At 52.8% G+C, this 17967-nt stretch overlaps 8 protein-coding genes across 8 annotated transcripts; 4 read left to right on the forward strand and 4 right to left on the reverse strand.

Annotated features, from left to right (window-relative positions):
• Positions 1 to 1222: 1222 nt before the first annotated feature.
• KD926_007424 (uncharacterized protein) lies at positions 1223 to 2542 on the forward strand (the record flags this gene model as incomplete). Its single annotated transcript, XM_053100277.1, has 1 exon — positions 1223 to 2542. One exon carries the CDS (start codon positions 1223 to 1225, stop codon positions 2540 to 2542), a length of 1320 nt encoding a protein of 439 aa, XP_052955989.1.
• A 404-nt stretch (positions 2543 to 2946) lies between these two features.
• KD926_007425 (uncharacterized protein) lies at positions 2947 to 4446 on the forward strand (the record flags this gene model as incomplete). The annotated part of the gene is made up of 1 exon (XM_053100278.1): positions 2947 to 4446. The coding sequence occupies one exon, from the start codon at positions 2947 to 2949 to the stop codon at positions 4444 to 4446; it is 1500 nt and encodes a 499-aa protein (XP_052955990.1).
• A 509-nt stretch (positions 4447 to 4955) lies between these two features.
• Positions 4956 to 7203, reverse strand: KD926_007426 (VPS9 domain-containing protein; the record flags this gene model as incomplete). The annotated part of the gene is made up of 2 exons (XM_053100279.1): positions 4956 to 6789; positions 6863 to 7203. The coding sequence occupies 2 exons, from the start codon at positions 7201 to 7203 to the stop codon at positions 4956 to 4958; spliced, it is 2175 nt and encodes a 724-aa protein (XP_052955991.1).
• Positions 7204 to 7668: 465 nt separating this feature from the next.
• atg15 (triglyceride lipase ATG15) lies at positions 7669 to 9676 on the forward strand (the record flags this gene model as incomplete). The annotated part of the gene is made up of 2 exons (XM_053100280.1): positions 7669 to 7872; positions 7937 to 9676. The coding sequence occupies 2 exons, from the start codon at positions 7669 to 7671 to the stop codon at positions 9674 to 9676; spliced, it is 1944 nt and encodes a 647-aa protein (XP_052955992.1).
• Positions 9677 to 10300: 624 nt separating this feature from the next.
• Positions 10301 to 11865, reverse strand: fgaCat (catalase easC; the record flags this gene model as incomplete). The annotated part of the gene is made up of 2 exons (XM_053100281.1): positions 10301 to 11784; positions 11844 to 11865. 2 exons carry the CDS (start codon positions 11863 to 11865, stop codon positions 10301 to 10303), a joined length of 1506 nt encoding a protein of 501 aa, XP_052955993.1.
• Positions 11866 to 13414: 1549 nt separating this feature from the next.
• On the reverse strand, positions 13415 to 13746 carry KD926_007429 (uncharacterized protein; the record flags this gene model as incomplete). Its single annotated transcript, XM_053100282.1, has 2 exons — positions 13415 to 13635; positions 13722 to 13746. 2 exons carry the CDS (start codon positions 13744 to 13746, stop codon positions 13415 to 13417), a joined length of 246 nt encoding a protein of 81 aa, XP_052955994.1.
• A 598-nt stretch (positions 13747 to 14344) lies between these two features.
• KD926_007430 (uncharacterized protein) lies at positions 14345 to 15525 on the reverse strand (the record flags this gene model as incomplete). The annotated part of the gene is made up of 2 exons (XM_053100283.1): positions 14345 to 15414; positions 15489 to 15525. 2 exons carry the CDS (start codon positions 15523 to 15525, stop codon positions 14345 to 14347), a joined length of 1107 nt encoding a protein of 368 aa, XP_052955995.1.
• Positions 15526 to 15930: 405 nt separating this feature from the next.
• KD926_007431 (NAD-dependent succinate-semialdehyde dehydrogenase) lies at positions 15931 to 17589 on the forward strand (the record flags this gene model as incomplete). The annotated part of the gene is made up of 4 exons (XM_053100285.1): positions 15931 to 15951; positions 16007 to 16094; positions 16157 to 17401; positions 17456 to 17589. 4 exons carry the CDS (start codon positions 15931 to 15933, stop codon positions 17587 to 17589), a joined length of 1488 nt encoding a protein of 495 aa, XP_052955996.1.
• Positions 17590 to 17967: the final 378 nt, after the last annotated feature.

Here is a 17967-nt window from a genome sequence, read left to right on the forward strand (position 1 = left end):
TAGTAGAGAAGCGAATGAAATATTACTGGGGAAGTACTTACCATTGGACGGTTCAGGTAAAGCTCAGCGCCCTGTATGATGGGGTTGAATATCCCAAGAGACCTGGATGCCCGCGTCGGAGAGCGAACAGTCCCGGGTGATCGACTTTCCCAAGAGATCAATTATCAAAGTAGGATGGACGCAGTTGAGTCGCTTGATATCGCGGGAAAAAATTCGCTAGATAGGAGGCAAAGAATTTCGGAATACGCAGGAATCGAGTTGCTCAATATCGAGAAGGGACTGAATTGTGGGAGTCGGAGCGGCAGGTGCCAACGATGTCAGTGACCGTGACGAGGAGTCGGAAGTTTAAAAGAAAGGGTTCGACCGGCTTCAGGAGAGAACCCCACGACAACCAGGTCGGGAGGCCAGTCAATAGTAGGGAGCGGGCGGATATTGACGACTTGATCCACGGGGATGAGGACGGAAGTTGGAGGAAGTTGGAGGGATGAAGGGGTTGTAGGAGAGAAAGGAAAGCGGTGCGATGATGACGACGGGAGGTGGACGATAACGGGGTCTTTTGGCCATATTATTTGGGCGGTTTGGACGGTTTGGCAGGTTTGCTCTTTGCTGACCTTTAGGCGCCGTTCGGGACTAGCTTTGACCCGTTTAGGCAAGTCTGCACCCTGCCGCCCCGTGACTTTCGAGTACGAAGTCATAATAGTATATTATTCTTTCCAATTATTTCCAGGCATTGGATACTCCAGAGTCGGTCCCGGGACTGGCACTAGGACCTGCAAGAATCCCGTTAATCCCGTCAATCCCGTCACTGGTTTCTGAGTAGAACTCGCGTCTGTTTTCCGTCGGAACCGGCCGGGTGGGGCCTGAGGCTATGTAGGTGAGAGCCTTAACTCCTCTCGGATCTGATCTATCGGTCTTGGCGGGTGATCTTCCCTTTGCTTTTCATTTTTCCATTCTTTGCTTTCATTTTTCCCTCCCTCTCTACACGTCACATTGGCTTCCCCACTATAGCTCTCGATTGATTTTGACGTCAATCGACTATTTAAAGAAAACAAGATTCTATAAACAAGAAGGACAGAAAATCAATCCCATTCGTCACCTAGTCGCATTCACCCTACCAAACCCTGGCGTATGCAACTACCCCAACGGCCAGTCTCCATGGTCGTTAGCCTACCACCCCTCGAGGGATAAGGAGACCACCAGCGTCTTGACGCTAGAGGACTTCATGGCGTTCGCTCCTTCGGTGTCGGCCTTTTCTCTTCCACTGCAGACATGGCGACAACCCGTTAGTCTGCGCACGGCTCAGTATGAACCGAAGAAACGTAAAAAAGGGCTGAATGATTTGGGCGATGCCGATATCGACACCGAGGGCGAAACAACGGATGCTGCATCGGAGACAGCGCCCTCTGGCCTCTCCCTGACATTGTCGCCGGATGAAGCGCATCAGTACCGCATTGCCGGACTCCCTTTTGACCGGGAAATACCTGGCGGGAATTTTCCTCACGGCCCGGCCAAAGATGAGAAATTGCCTCGACAGACCAAGGGAGAGATTCTGAAAGAGCTGTCGTCCTTATCGTCTCCTATCTATCCCCCGCAGTCTGCTGCTCATCAGGGTAATCTCCGACTCCAGCATTTTGGCGTCCTCTCCTCTGTCCTGCACCGCTGCCTTCTCCAAAGGGACTATATCCGTGCTGGCAGGGCATGGGGACTGCTTCTTCGCGAGGAGTATAACGGGACTCCTCTTGATGTGCGAGTCGATGAAAGATGGGGCATCGGGGCCGAGATATTGCTCCGGCGCGGCCGTCAGATATCCGACAATGCATGTCAGGGAGACAATGAAGCCGCTCAAGCGACAGAGCCGTCTAAACTTCTTTTCACCCGGAAAGGATTCGAAGATGCTAAACAGTATTACGAAACACTAATTGTTCAACATCCCTTTCGAAAGGTAGCGCCGGATGATATAAGCTCCTTGCACTTTTATGCGGCCATGTTCGGACTGTGGATTTATGTCACTCAAGAGGAAAATCAGATGGCTTTCCAAAAGATCCTGGAGAATCAAGAGAACTCGTCAGAGATCTCGGAACAGGAAGATGCAACGTCTGATCTGGATGGCCAGGGCGGCTCCCGCAATAAAACCCGGGCCCTCCTTGCAGAAGTCAAGAAGAACGAACTCGGGGAGGCTCAGAGGATTGCGGCTAGAATGGACGAAAAACTGACGTCTCCTCCATACTCTGACTCCTCTGACCTACTTGAACTCAGGGGCATGGTTTCGCTGTGGATCGGCGATTTGTTCGTGTCTTCCTTGCCTTATCCGGAGGAGAACGATGAGTACGATGTTGACAGAACGACGCTGGTAGACGACCAAAATGACTCGATCCAGATCAGGCGAGAACAGAAACTAGCGGCGGACAAGAGGGGAAATGAGATGAAAAAGTCGCAAGTGTTCTTTGAGAAAGCTAGAAGGCGTGGCAAGGGGATGGCTTCTACACTCGAGGATTTTCATATCAATGATGATGACGATGACGATGATTTTTTCGGTTCATGATCGATGAGAGCATTCTTCATGTACATATATACTTAATGTTGTTGCATACTATTACGAAAGAGCATCAATGGAGATGACTATTCTACCATTTTGCATGACCATCTAAGATATATACTCAAGAATTACCATCGGCTGGCGGGTTGTCGCACGTGACCTCGTGGCAGCCTCGCGTGTCTTGAAAGTTCCCGCGCGTGTCGATAAGTTGGGTAACTCCGACCAAGATTATCATTTATCGCCTCTGCAACCACCATGAATGGCCCCGCCCCTTAGACCATCCCAGGAGGCCAAGCGTCTTCACTTATAGAGTATCGCGCGCCAGAAATCTTCTCCAGGTGTTCTTTCTTGTATGATTTGATTTTCTGTTCATTTCCTCTCCCCGCCCTCACCGCTTTATTTAATCCACAATGGGAGTCGGCGACTATGTACACTCCAAGGAAGCGACCCAGCCTCGGAATCCCGTGAATGATGCTGCTCCCAATCACCAATTACGGCAGAATCTGGCCGACCAAGCCAGAGTAGATGTCCCAGCAACAAATTTGGGCCCGTCGTTACCGCCACAAGCCAATAGGCAGCCGGAGTATCAAGGAACATCATTTGCCCCGGTCGAAACTGCGGTGCAAAGGGACATGTTCGACACCGATGTTGAAGGCATCGATGACTCTACCGTCGCTGCGACTAGTGTTATGGGTGGCGATGATGTCCCATACCAATTCCCAGTCGCCATGCAACACCAGCACTACAGTACAGATGGGAACGTGAATACAAAATCTCTGCATCAATTCCGCCAGACTCGTCGCCCTTACGACCCCAAATGGTATGAAAGTCTGGGGGACAGAGCCATGAAATCGGCGGGCTTTGACTCAGACGAAATCGACAATGAAAGCCAGTTAACCTCGGTGGTGGGTGACGATGAAGATTCCGATGAGACGAAGTCCAACCACTCCCAAAAACGCCGTGGCGTCGAAGCACCACTGAGCAAGCGTCTGCAGAGTTTCTGGAGTGCAAGCCGAAAGCCTTATCCAAAGAGCACCAGCCCGGTGCAGGAAGAGCCTATGAAGAGTACCTTTTACGGCCATTCCACCTCTGAGACCAGAGCTCCGAACCAAGCGTTACCTATCACCGCACCTAGAAAGATCACACTCCCCCATAACACGAGCACGACCCCAAGGACGAGGTTTAGCCCGCCGAAGCCATCCCTTCTCGACAAGCTGGAATTGACCCCCACTCGGCGCGCGTCTGGTCCCCGACCGCAGCCGACCAGGAAGACAGGCGTGTCAATAGTCAGCCCAGAGCCGCCCGGAGACGACGAAGGTCTGTTTGACCTGGATTATGGAAGGCCCGGTAGTGTGCAGTCGTTTAATCGGTTTGATATGACGAATCTCGATGCTCTCGATGACGAAGATCCGATCAATGATCCCTTTGCGAGACGCAATTCGGTTGTCCGAAGAATAAGCCCGGAACCAGTCCAGCCAAAGAAAAGACACCTCGATCTTGACTACCCACCAGAGGTCCTACGCCAGAAGTCTTTTTCCGAACTTCAAGCCGAACCCTTTGAGCGCATCCCATCAACTACTCCGCCACCCACCGCCCCGCAAACGCAGGCCCCGTCTGAAGACAAAATCTCATACTTGATGGAGATCCCCGACGCAGAACGTCGTGATTACTTTTCTAATCTGAACATGGAAGAATGGGAAGACTGCGGTGATCAATTAATCGAGGAATTCAGCAAGATGCTTAACCAGATGAAGGATCTACGTCGCACGCGGCGCAAAACGGCCGCCACCTACGAGGCTGAGATCAGAAGAAGGCATGAAAATGTCGAAGAACAGTCTACCGATCTTTCTAAGAAGTTAGACGAAATGAGAACAGGCGGGGTTGAGGTGCTGCGTGGTCGTACTCCGTGAACAGTTATGTCTTGCAACACTTCTTTTCAGCTTGCTCTTGCTGCAATGCCTCTCGATCCTGGTGATCTGCGAGGCGTCGCTGCTTTTTTTGACTTACCTACGGAGTACTTCATGTCTATATCTATTATCTCAAGTGTTGTCTGTCTTTCATGGGATTAAAATCATGCCTAGTTTAGAACGTTTATGTGTGATGACTACGAGTTTGCGTGCAGTATCTTATGAGTTATCTACGAAGACTGTTTGTCTTTATAATGCAATCGATTTACTCTACGCGTCGTCGCCCATCTCCCTGATTACATTCTGTGATGACTTGTGTATTAACTCCAAACCGATGCTAACTAATCCCATGACCTGGGTATGTTCGACGCAGAAGGTGAAATAAAACGCCAGAGTTATGAGAGATCTATGAGAGCCGTGATTCGCAACGCTGTTACAAACCGACACAAACAAACAAAAAGTATGGAGGGCAAAAATATATCCAGTAGAGAGGGAGAAGAAGAGGTCGCTGCTTATTTGTAGTTGGAGTCCTGCTTCAACAACAATGCAGAGATTCTCTTGTAATCTTCCAGTAAGGCGGCAACGTCTTTGATCGTCAGATCGTCGACGTTTTGGGTCTGGAGAAATCGCTGAATGGGAGGGTCGATTTTCGCGGTGGAGGGTCCAGCACTTCCCGAGGAAACCTCGCGTGAGCCGGGCGTGGGTCGAGCCTTCTCCGAAGGCGTTGTGATTCCTCCGGATCCGTCGGGGACCGGACGCCCGAAGTTTCGGATCATGCCTGGAATATGATTGAGGGGGTTGAGAGTATTTCCGAAGTTACGCATGGATTCTAAAGGCGTAGGGGGCTGAGAGCCAGCCGAGCCCTGTGAGAAGCCCCCAGATGAGGGCTCATCTTTGATAGAGCCGGTGCCAGGAGTGGTCTTCCTGCCGCTGCCCTGTGTCCGGACACTATCCACGCTTCGGTCACGAGGAGTTCGTTGACCCGTGACTAGTCCTAGGAATGCATCCTCGGCCTTTGAACCGATGCGCCTTAGAGGAGGTCGGTCATTAGAAGCGGTCGACTGCGCCGGACTGTCCTCTTTGCCCGAGTTCTGATCGCCAGAAATCGGTGCCGTGACTAGACGCCGAGCTTCAGCTAAGGTTTTGGGCAGGACAGGATTGTCCCCATCTTTGCCGGCCGGCTGGCTAGACTGCAATTCCTTCAGACGACCAAAGAGGAAATTGAAGCTACTGTCAAGTGATGCACCGATGTTCTTCAAGCCTTGGTCCGCAGTATTGCGCACAGCATCGTTTGCGGCTCCAAGCACTTTTGAAGGAGGTTGGAATATGTTGTTCAGACGTTGCTGGGTTGAAGCAGGGTTATGGCGTCGGGGCAAAGTGTTGGAGGAACCCTCCTTGCCGGTGGGTTTCGAGAAATCTCCAGACGCCTCAGCTGGGACAGAGGAGACGGGCGTCTCATGGCTGATGGGTAGAGGATCAATCGCTTCAAGGGCAGCTTTCGCCTGCCCCTCCGGTAGATCTGAGCGAAGTTCGGAAAGATCCACATTCTCTAGGAAGCTAATTGCCGCCTCGAGATTCGTCAAGCAATATGCCGTTTCGCCATCGATTTTGCCCGACGACCTGAATCTTTGGATGAAATAGAGATTGCTTATGATGTTAATGCCCTCTGGCGGACAGGTGATAAGCGAGTAGATCAAAGTAGGTAAGATCTCATCGGCAGAAGAGGAGGAAGGCAACAATTTCGTCAACGCATCTACAATGGCCTTGTGGGCAGCTGCAAGATGCTGGAGCTTTCCCAGAGGATATTTCTCCTCATTCATCTTCGCGAGATAATCGCGGGCAAGAGAAAGGCCCTCATCCACTTCCTTTTGCCTTTCCGGGCTGATACTGGTAATATCAACATCCACCCCCAAGTCTTTGAGATTGATTCCAACTAGGAGCAATGCCGCCGTCTTCGACCGTAGTTTCTCATCACGGACATCGTCGAGAGTGCTTTTGTGTCTCCATAGTTTGTCATAAATAGTTTCACAAGCTCGCCGTTCCACGGCTTCTTCGAGAGCAAGGCGCTTGGAAGCGAGAAGCTTTCGCGCTTGTCTTTTCTCCGTGACTTCTGAGGCGGTCAACATCTGTCGGCCGGGAGTGACATTTTCGAGGTCCTTATTCTTGGTTTTCGACGGGGTACCGAGTGCCGCTTGGCTGGGGTCGCGATTTATTCGAGAAGCAAGCGCAGATATATGTGTGGCGATATGGGATTCTGCCTTGACGTAGAAATCCTGATAGAGGCTCGATATCCTGTCTATGGTGGGAGGGGAGGAATGGACTTTGGCGCTCAGTGAGTTTACGAACCTAGTGAGGAGTGTATTAGCTACGATAAACTTTGCGAGGACCAAAGAAGTTAAGATGTGACGGGGGCCAGTACCGGTCAGTTAAGCTGGCTAGCTCGATTGGCAACTCTTCCGGTTGTCCCTGAAGACTCCGTGACAGCACCGATCCCTCCTCTTCGTGTTGGCCATCTTCACCCTTTGCTGCCTCCGGTGATGTCGCTTTCTCAAAAACGTCCGGACCAGAATCTTGGTCTTCTTCATTCATCGACAGAGGAAGCGCATCGGCAGCGACCGACTCCGTTATCGCGACTGACTGTACTGTTTTAGCTCTCGAGCGAGCTAGAGGGCTCACGTCTGCGTTATCCATCCTGGGAAACGAGCGGGCAGAGTGCAAGCGAGGCTTGTCGGAGCCATTTTCAGGGGTGCCAGAAGACATGATCGGTTTGACGGGGCAACTTTGCGCCTGATCGGATAGTTATCCGGTTTGCGGCACCGATGTTGGGATTCAGGTGATCGGCCGATGCAGATCCCGGAACGAATGAGGCAATAGGGGCTATCGGAATGTATTCTGAAGCCCCCGAGGTGCACAGGGAAGGGGATGTCAGGGAACAGAGAGTTTCAGCTGATGTTATTTGTCAAGGTCGAACATGCCGATCCAAAACCCCCGGAGCGAAGTTGTACCTGGGCGTAGCATCGACCGGTTCCCGTGATGACTGATGACTGATCGCCCGTCACGCGTCCCGAAGATCACGTGTCCAGCCCTCCGCATTGTGTCACCGCCCGATAAGTCACTCGTCCCCAACTGATAACCCGCCCTGGGCCAGACTCTCTCCCTCCCTCCCTTCTCTCCTCCGACCTCTCACTTGTCATCCCCAACATCCCTGATCGTCTTTATATCATTATGGAACGCTCTCACAAGCGGAACAAAAAGCGTCTTCTACCAGGAATAGGCCCCTTAAGTCTTCTTTTATGTGTTACTCTCCTTTCAAGCCTCGCCACCGCCTCGCGGCCTGTATACTTCGGGTCCCGAGACTCGTCCCCCTTCCTTGGTCCCCAGATTCCGCTAGTAGGGAAGCAGCCTCCTCCGTCTGAAACACATGAGTTTGTACGTCTGGCTTGACCTTGTTGTCCTCCATTGATCCCGATCTTCTAACATCCATGAAATCTAGACTCTTCGTCACCTCTTCCACCGCGGCACGTATGAACAGCCCGATCTTCACATGCGGCTAGACGTCAAGCCGGATACTCACCTTTGGTCCGTTTCGGAAGATGGGCTCGAGAAAGAGCCCGTTGATATCAAGTCCCCGTTACTTGCTACGTCCCAGCCGATTACAATCCAGCGCCTTGCCGATCGTCGACCAAGGATAATCGAGGAACATTTGATGGCCGCGCGATCTAGCGGATCGGCAAGCGTCTTATCCCCGTCGGCATGGGTCATGGATACACTAGCCGGCCCCGATGTCTCCAAGAAAAAGAACGTTCTCACCTTCGCCCAGATGACTGCAAACGATTATATTGAGGAACCCGGCAGTGAGGACTGGCAGGACGTTAATGGCAGGTTCAATTATTCTTCAAGCTTCGGTTGGGGCAACGACGGCCTTAGGGGCCATATCTATGCGGATGAGTCAAACGGCACTATTGTCATCTCCTTGAAAGGGACATCGCCAGCTCTCTTTGATGGCGCAGGCACGACCACGAATGACAAAGTAAACGACAATCTGTTCTTCAGTTGCTGTTGCGGACAGGGTGGATCGTACCTGTGGCGTCAAGTCTGTGACTGCCAGAAGTCTGCATTTACGGCCAACTTGACCTGCATCGTTGAAGCTATGCATGACGAAAATCGCTACTACCGCGCTGCGCTGGACCTGTACGCCAACGTTACCGAGCTCTATCCTGAGGCCAAAGTTTGGCTCACTGGTCACTCGCTGGGCGGTGCGATGACCAGTCTTCTCGGACTGACATACGGATTACCTGTTGTCACTTTTGAAGCCGTCCCCGAAGCCCTACCGGCAGCTCGTCTGGGTCTTCCAAGCCCTCCGGGCCATGATCCGCGACTCCCTCAATCGCGGCGGTTTACCGGAGCCTATCATTTTGGACATACCGCAGACCCAATATACATGGGAACGTGCAATGGAGTGAGCTCCGTCTGTACGTGGGGCGGCTACGCTATGGAGTCCGCGTGCCACACGGGCCAGATGTGCGTCTACGATACCGTAGGAGACAAAGGCTGGCGCGTTGGACTCGGAACGCATCGGATTAAAGCTGTCATCTCCGATGTCATCAAAGTGTATGATGACGCTCCTCCCTGCGCGGCGGAGGAAGAGTGCTACGATTGCGAGCTGTGGAAATACTTTCGTAGTAACGGCTCCGAGACGACGACGAGTTCAACGACCTCCGCGACGAGCACTTCAACCACTTCGAGCACCTCGACGTGCAAAACTCCTGGATGGTGGGGCTGCCTGGACGAAAGTACTACTACGACAGCGCCGAGCACCACCACGACCACTAGCTCGACGTCCACATCAACCTGTAAGACTCCTGGTTGGTTTGGATGCAAGGACAAGACTAGCGCCACCGATGGTACTTCATCTACTATCACTACCACCGAAGCATCGGCGTCAACATCGACATCGACGTGCAAAACCCCCGGGTGGCTCGGTTGCAAGGATCAAGAAAGCACTACAGCTGCTGCACCTGCTCCTTCACTCACATCTACCATGCCAACTAAGACCCCGTCTAGTGAATGCCATACCCCGGGATGGTTCGGCTGCCGGGATGCCACCAGCTCGACGACGGCTCTTCAGACATCTCCCCCTCGTCTCACGTCCACATGCGAAACCCCGGGACTCTTCTGGGGCTGCTGGGACACATCAGCTATCAGTGCTCATCCTATCACAACGCCTCCGTGATCTATAGACAGCACACCCAGACGTCTGCATCTGGCAACCCAACACCTAAAGTTGGAATCTCGCCCTCTCAAACCGAGGACCCAAGACCAAAAGATCATCACCCCGCGTCCGGCAAGAGGTCCACCTTCCCAGCTACACAGTCATATAACACCGCCATGTGTTGCTGTTTTTGTATTAGAATCGACATGACCGTCTACGAACCATCATCAACCTTCCCTCATCTCATTGCATTGTTCCAAGCTTAAGCGGGCGTGACTCTGACATTCTTTTTTTATTTTGTACTCTCCTCCTTTTCGGGCGTTTGGTTATATTTAGGGAATTCATTTTGGAAAGCTTCTTTGGCTACATTCTCTTGTCCTCTGCCTAGAGCGGTATCATTACAACTATCAACATTACTACTGATTTCACTGATCATGATTCAATCCATCGATTGAATTGATCTACGTCTTGAGACTTTTGGAATTGTGGACTCTGTCAGCCCATTAGATAGCCATGCTTTGGTGAATGAATGTAAGGTATCATTTTGAGATTCATTATGTCGTACTAGAATATACATCCCATGATTGGGCTACTTTACTTGTTTTTTCCAGAGTTTCTTGAGAGTTCGACTGACAGAGCAGGAGATTACAACCGAGCCGACTTGGCATCGGTAGCCAGAGCCTCAGTGGCTTTCTCGAGCCGCGCCCCCAAGCAAGGATTCACCCGCCGGAACATCTCGTAGGTGGCCTTGCGGACTCGCTCGTGGGCACCGCACAGATGGCCGGAGACGTTGTGCAGGAAAGCCTCCTGCTGACCGGGCTGACGGCCCAGGACCTGCCAGAGACCGTTGGCCTGGACGTAGTCGTCGGCGGTGACGGGGAACTGCTCAGCGACGACGCTGCCGGTCCAGCGCTCGTGCTCCTGGCTGGCCTTGACGGGCTCGTAGCGCAGCGGGCGGAAGGTGGACGGGTAGTTGGGGTTGGCGCCGTAGTTGCCGTGAACGTTCATGGCGCCGTCGCGGTGCCAGGGGCTGAAAGCGCGCATGGGGCAGTTGACGGGGATCTGCTCGTAATTGCCGCCCAGGCGGTGGCGGTGGGTGTCCGGGTAGGAGAAGAGGCGGGACTGCAGGACGGGGTCGGCGGAGGCTTCGACGCCGGGGACCATGTGCGAGGGGGAGAAGGCGGCCTGCTCGACCTCGGCGAAGTAGTTCTCCGGGTTGCGGTTGAGAGTGAAGCGGCCGAAGCGGCGCAGGGGCACCTCGCTCTGGGGCCAGACCTTGGTCAGGTCGAAGACGCTCCAGCGGAACTTCTCGGCCTGCTCGGGGCTCAGGACCTGCACGTAGCAGGTCCACGAGGGGTTCTCGCCGCGCTGGATGGCGGCGAACAGGTCCTGGGTGTGCCAGTCTGGGTTATCGGCGGCCAGGCGGCCGGCCTCCTCGTTATTGAAGGTCTTGTTGCCCTGGTCGGTCTTGCAGTGGATCTGCACGTAGTTGAAGGTGCCGTCGGGCTTGACCCACTTGTAGGTGTGGCCGGAGTAGCCGTTCATGTGGCGGTAGGAGTACGGGGTGCCGCGGTCGCTGAAGAGATGCATGAGCTGGTGGACGGACTCGTGGTGGGTGGACAGGTAGTCCCAGAACATGGTGGCGTCCTTCAGGTTGGTCTGGGGGTTGCGCTTCTGGGTGTGGATGAAGATGGGGAACTTGGCGGGGTCTCGGAGGAAGAAGACGGGGGTGTTGTTGAAGACCCAGTCCCAGTTCCCTTGCTCGGTGTAGAACTTGATGGCGAATCCACGGGGATCGCGTGCACTGTCCGGAGAGCCCTTCTCGCCGCCCACGGTGGAGAAGCGGGTGAAGAGCTTGGTCTTCTTGCCGACGCCCTTGAGCATGTCGACGACGGTGAGGTCGCTGATGTCGTCGGTGACCTCGAACTCGCCGTAGGCGCCAGCGCCCTTGGCGTGGACCACTCGCTCGGGGATTCTCTCGCGGTCAAAGTGAGCCAGCAGGTCAATTAGGTGGAAGTCTTGCAGTAAGAGAGGACCGTTAGGGCCGACGCGTTGGGCAGCCTGGGGGTCCATCACGGGACAGCCATTGGATGCGGTGTAGACCGGAGTCTCATTGTACCGGTAAGTCTCTGCCAAACGGTTGATATATATTAGCATCTGGACACCAATTGGAAGGGAGAAGACCTACTCGGCTCGTCGTCTTGACCCATGATGACGTGTGGAGATGGGTGAGTGGTTTGGGGAAGAGGATAAGAGAGATGAAGGAATCTACTCCGGTCTGTGAGAAGAAGGAGAGAGAGTGCGGGGAGTTATATAGACTTATAGAAGCCCGGGGAGTGGGGTGGGAAGGATTGAATTTTGAAAAAGAATGGATACACAACCGGAGTACGGAGTAGTGGTGTTTAATGTTGATTAACAACGACAGAAAAAAATGCAGCAAATTCACGAAAGTAGAAAAGTCCCAAGCCATAATTCCTGGCAGCTTCTCGCAGCTTTGGCCAATAACAGCCGGGACATTAGGCGATGACGTCGGCAGGCATCCAGGCACTAAGGCAGAATCAGGCAGGTCACCGCGCGGAATAACCTGCCTCCGCTGAGGTAAGCCATTCAGGCAGCATCATTGGTCTGTCTAGGACCACCGAGTGGATCGGCACCCCGCATTTTATGCTGCCTCAGGCCAATTATCAACCGTGCATTGTCAGGACTCAGGCACCAAACCTAGAATCTCGAGGGAATTCAGTACGGAGTAGTTCTCTTGTACAATTCCATTGTGAATCTATGTAGAATGCGTGAGACCATCCTGGTTTTCCATTGACAATAGAGACTTTGTCCGATTTCTATCAACCTGTCCCAACCAACCATCGCAAGAAATCACGCACCATCTGATTCAGATTTCCGTCGGCTGCGCTGCCGGTGGAGAGTGGAGACCAACCAGTGCAGGAACTAATTAATGTTAGTTAAACGGTGTACAGTCTCTTAGTCAATAGACTCGGCCAGCCATCCGGTCTATCAGCAATCATAACATGCTTATTCAATCCCTCCTGTCTAGACCGTTGGAACAGGTTGATCAATCCTCCCCAGACTTGTCTGTGCAACTCAATATGGCAGCAATTATGAGAGAATCAATCTCTGGTTATACGATAATTAGGGTCAATTATAGGTAATCCCCTTGTCTTGTTTGGTTTTTCTGGACATCTCCTAGGGTCCCCCAGCCTCTTGCACTGATGTGTACGGAATACTCATTAGGTCATGATTCAAGGATCCTGAGTCCAGTCTGACAACAGATACAGGGTCTAGGAGCATTCCTCCCATTGCTTGCCATTTATGGTAACTACAGAATACAGATCGACTAATCCCGTGCCGGTAGCCGGCGTCAGTCACCAGGCGGATGCAAGATTTGATCCCCAGAAAGTCTCCAATCTGGACTCCCAACTCTGAAATTTGAATCCACGCTACTAAATCCCCGGTTTGCCAGTCAATCAGGAACATGATATGATGGATCCGTCGACGGGAACCTCCACATTCCGAAGCGGAAGGCTTTCCCGCCTCCGCCCTGACAGAGCGGCTCTGGTCATCCTTCGTCTACCGGCAGGCATGAAACGAATAGGCAAGAGAATGAATTACAATTGCTTGAATACCAGAACAGAGTCATTTCAAATTACCATCCAACACATCGCACAAAGAGAATCAATATAGACATCATGAAAACAGAAAGCACATCATCATATAGTACAGCGCCACCTTCATCCCGACAAGCCCTTACTTCTGGTTGTTATCGCTCTTGAAGGTGTTTCCGGCCGATTGGCCCACGTTCTTGGTCGTGCCCTCGAGGCTTTCGCCGGCTCCGCTGACCGTCCGTCCGAGGCCTTCGGTGACTCCGCCGACAGTTCTTCCTAGGCCGCCGACAGCGCTGCCCAGGGTGCCGGTCACGCCGCCAATGGTCTTGCCGAGGCCGTTTCCAAGGCCGCCGAGGAGGCCAGCTATGTGAAGTATCCGTTAGCGTTGGACGATTCAAACATGAGGTAATGGAGGGAAGTATGATGTGTAATGAGCTGTCTGGACTCACAGTTGTTGTTCTTGTTATCCGACATTGTGGTGGTTGGAAGGGGTCTTTTGAGAAAAATTTGCTTGATCTTGATGGAGGATTGGGTGTGATATTCGGAGATAGATGTAAGTTGAAGAAACGATCCACGGTCGACCTGCCTCACCCTGAAATATACGGCTGTTGGTCGGGACGGCGTCCGACGAGCTACGTCATCGCTGACTAACAGCTGTCCTGCATCGGCCATGGGATGTTACCACGTGGAGTAAATCGACGCATGCGCAAGATCCAGGAAAATGACGCCGTGGCGACGTCGGAGAGTATTCCATTGCAGACATGCATCCAATTACCCGAAAACGTCGCTGATCGCTTGAGCCACATACTCAACGATGTCTCCATTCAGCCCGCAGAGGCGGATCCTGAACCGTGGCAATCCCAATCAACAAGAAAATAATCTCATATATGGATGAATACGAACTACTGAGCTAGGAGCAGATTCTAGTCGAGAAGACTGAGCAAATTCCTGCTCTTAACCTCCGATAGGGAATAATGCCTGATAGTTGAGCAGTTTCTAGCAACAGGCATATTGTGAACCAACAAAAGAAATATATACATCAAAGCATGAGCTCGTCAACGAGCCATCCCATCTAGCGGAGCTGCGCAATAGCCTTCAGTAGATCCCCGGTCACTCCCATCGCCGTAACATCTCCCCCAGCTCCGGCACCCCGAATGGTTAGCGGCAAGGCCCCGTACCGCTTCGTATAGAAGCTAATGATATTATCGCTCCCCTTGAGCGTCGCCATGGGATGCATCGTGTCAAATGATTCGAGACCAACTTTCAGCGTCTGACTCTCCACATCAATACTGCCCACGAAGCGCACCACCTTGCCTTCCTTCTCGGCGGCAACTTTGTGGCTCTTCATCTGATCGTCGAACTGATCGAGCTGCTGAAGGAATGTCTGGCCGTCCGCCGTCCCCTCGAGCTCCTTGGGAATCAAGCTCTGGACAGGGAACGCAGCAGGCGACTCCACAGGCAGACCGGCCAGTCGGCCCAGAATGGTCAGTTTGCGCGCAACGTCCAGACCGTTGAGATCGTCGCGGGGATCCGGCTCCGTATACCCGAGTTCCTTAGCCTTTTTGACAATCGACGACCATGACTCGCCACTCGCGCCGGAGCCCAGTGCCGGCGCAAACGTATTGAACAGGTACGACATGGTGCCGCTGAAGATGCCCTCAATGCGGGTGATCTGGTCTCCCGTGGCGACGAGCTCTTTGGCCGTCGAGATGATGGGCATGCCTGCTCCGACGGACGACTCGTGGAAGACCACGGCGTTTCCGGCGTGGGCCGAGCTGAAGATATCCTCCCAGAGCTGGTAGCTTCCAGAGAAGGCTTTCTTGTTGGGCGTGATGATGCTGATTCCGCGTCTGAGGAAGGCCGGGTAGGCTTCGGCGAGGCTCGTGGCGCTGGTGTTGTCGACGAGAATTACGCGGTGCGGAGCGTTGGCGAGATACTCAACGATCTCGGGGATGGAAGGGGGTGCGGTGCCCTTGGTCTCGAGGGTTGTGACCGCAGTGTCGATGTCAATGACCGAGTGATCCGGGTGATAGAGGGCCTTGTCGATCATCGCGATGTAACAGAGGCTCAGTTTGGTTGTGGTTAAAGCCTTCGCGAGCCATGCTAGTTGGGAAACGAAGACTGAGCCCACACCACCGGTGCCTGCATGTGTGGATGAGTATATGTTAGTTCGCTGAATAGGAAGAGGGAATGGTCTCGTAGTAAGGAAGACTGACCGATCACGGCAATGTTGACATTTTGAAGAGGAGGCATTGTAAACCGATGTTGGAAGTCGAGGATGGGGATTTTGGGGGGCTACACAAGGGAATTATATTCTACAAGACCAAATGTAGAGATTTATAGCCACATTCTATTGCATCTATTCAATCCCACTCGTTGTAAGCACTGACTCGGATGACTTCCGAAAAGTAATCGGTCGCTTACGGGGATGGCAAGTCAAGTCAGGGCCAACTCCACGTTCTCTGCAAACGTGGCCCACCAAATGTAATTGTTCGATGACTTGAATTAAATAGAAAAGACAATGCCGACGTAATCAGCTGATATAGTGTGATTTGCCATGTTGGACCTTCGCACGAGGGTTACAAGAGTGGGATATATAAACTGTCGGGTCGGGCGACTGCCTCGATTATTTCAAACACAAATTGTCTGACAAACACTATGAAGACGAGCCTTTTGAAGGTAAAAGACTACTGACGCACACTAGATTGTCTCGCGGAAGGCTAATATAATCTAGCTGAATGATCCATCACTCCTCCACGAAGCCTCGTTGCTTCATGGACAATGGGTACAAGCTGGATCTGGCAAAACGTTCGATGTCGAAGGTACCAATCCTCATATCCTGTTCCCCTCCAGAGATGGCCTTTACTAAAGACAAACCTAACAGATCCCGGCTCCAACCGCATCTTTGCGTCCTGCCCGAACAACGAAGTCACCGACGTCGACCAATACGTCGAGTCCTCCCAGAAGGCGTTTGAGGACTATCGCCACGTGAACCCGCGTGTCCGAGCTAAGATCCTGCTCAAATGGCACGAGCTGATCACCAACGCTCGTGAAGATATCGCACAAATCATGGTTTACGAGACTGGCAAGCCGATGACCGAAGCATTGGGGGAGGTCGACTACGCCCTGGGCTTCGCCTGGTGGTTTGCCGGCGAGGCCGAGCGGATTCGAGGCTCGGTGGCCCAGCCCTCTATTTCGGAGCGTCGCACATTCGTGATCAAGCAGCCGATCGGCGTGAGCGTCGCCCTGGTGCCCTGGAACTTCCCGGTGGCCATGATCATTCGAAAGGTCGCTGCTGCGCTGGCGGCCGGATGCTCGATGATCGTTAAACCGTCACCAGAGACCCCTCTGAGCGTTAACGCATTGGCTGATTTGACCATCCGTGCTGGCTTGCCAGCGGGTGTTCTGAATGTCATCTCGACGGATAACGAAAACACGCCTGTCGTGAGCGAGCGACTCTGCAAGCACCCTCTGGTCCGCAAGGTCACCTTCACCGGCAGCACTCGGGTGGGCAGTATCGTTGCTAGACACTGCAGCGAAGGCCTGAAGAAGGTGACTATGGAGCTGGGAGGGAACTGTCCGTTTATCGTCTTCGATGACGGTAACCTCGAGCAGGCTGTTGCGGCATTGATGATCCTGAAGTGGCGTACGGCCGGCCAGGCTTGTACGCATGCCAACCGGGTCTACGTGCAGAGCGGCGTCTACGACCAGTTCGCCCGCATGATTGTGGAAGCAACCTCGAAGATCCGCGTGGGCCACGGCGCGGAGGCTTCAACCACAATGGGACCGCTCACAACCAGCCGGGGCATCGAAAAGCTCGAAAGACACGTTGAGGACGCAGTCAAGCGCGGAGGAAAGGTTCTGTGCGGTGGCAAGAGGCCCGCGAATCTAGGCGGCTACTTCTTTGAGCCTACAATTATCTCGGACATGACCCCCGAGATGATAACGACACGGGAGGAGATCTTTGGCCCTCTTCTGGGTTTATATAAGTTCGAGACCGAGCAGGAGGTGGTGAAGTTGGCTAACGATACCTCTATGGGTCTGGCCTCCTACTTCTTCACCCGGGATGTCAACCGCACCTGGCGCATGCTCGAGAACCTTGAGGCTGGTATGGTTGGCATGAATACCGGTAGGTCAATTCTATCCCTGCAAAATAAATTCAAATACTGATCATTCATATCAGGTAACTCGTCCTGCGCCGAGTCACCGTTTGGCGGTCTCAAGCAGTCGGGCTACGGCAAGGAGGCCGGCAAGGACGTCGCCATTGAGGAATATTTGGTCTCCAAGACCGGAACACTGACTGTCGATACTGCATGAGGGTGGGAAAATGGAAATAAAATGGATTTAATTGGTGGCGATATTATCATGAGGCCAACGTTCTAATGAAAGGAGTGTATTGTTCCGAACCATCTGCACACGCATTGTAGTAATGTCACTGGACGATGATCCGGCGTAGACTTTCTTAGGTTAAGATAAGGAGAGACTAGAAGTTCTAGTCTAGAACGAATTAGTTAGTTGGTAAGAGATATCTAGTTACCTACTTCTTTATGGTTAAGTAACTAAAACCTAATTGAGTCATTTATTCCCGTTTATTTCCGTCCCAATACCGACATTCCCGAGATATCGGATCTGCCAGTTGAGAATTCTGGAGTTCGGATGTCTTCTTCAATCCTCAAGAGAACAACAATCCACTTG

This window comes from Aspergillus affinis (assembly GCF_023601865.1).
Source record: "Aspergillus affinis strain CMG 70 chromosome Unknown NODE_43_length_248942_cov_90_146332, whole genome shotgun sequence".
NCBI classification, from domain to species: domain Eukaryota; kingdom Fungi; phylum Ascomycota; class Eurotiomycetes; order Eurotiales; family Aspergillaceae; genus Aspergillus; species Aspergillus affinis.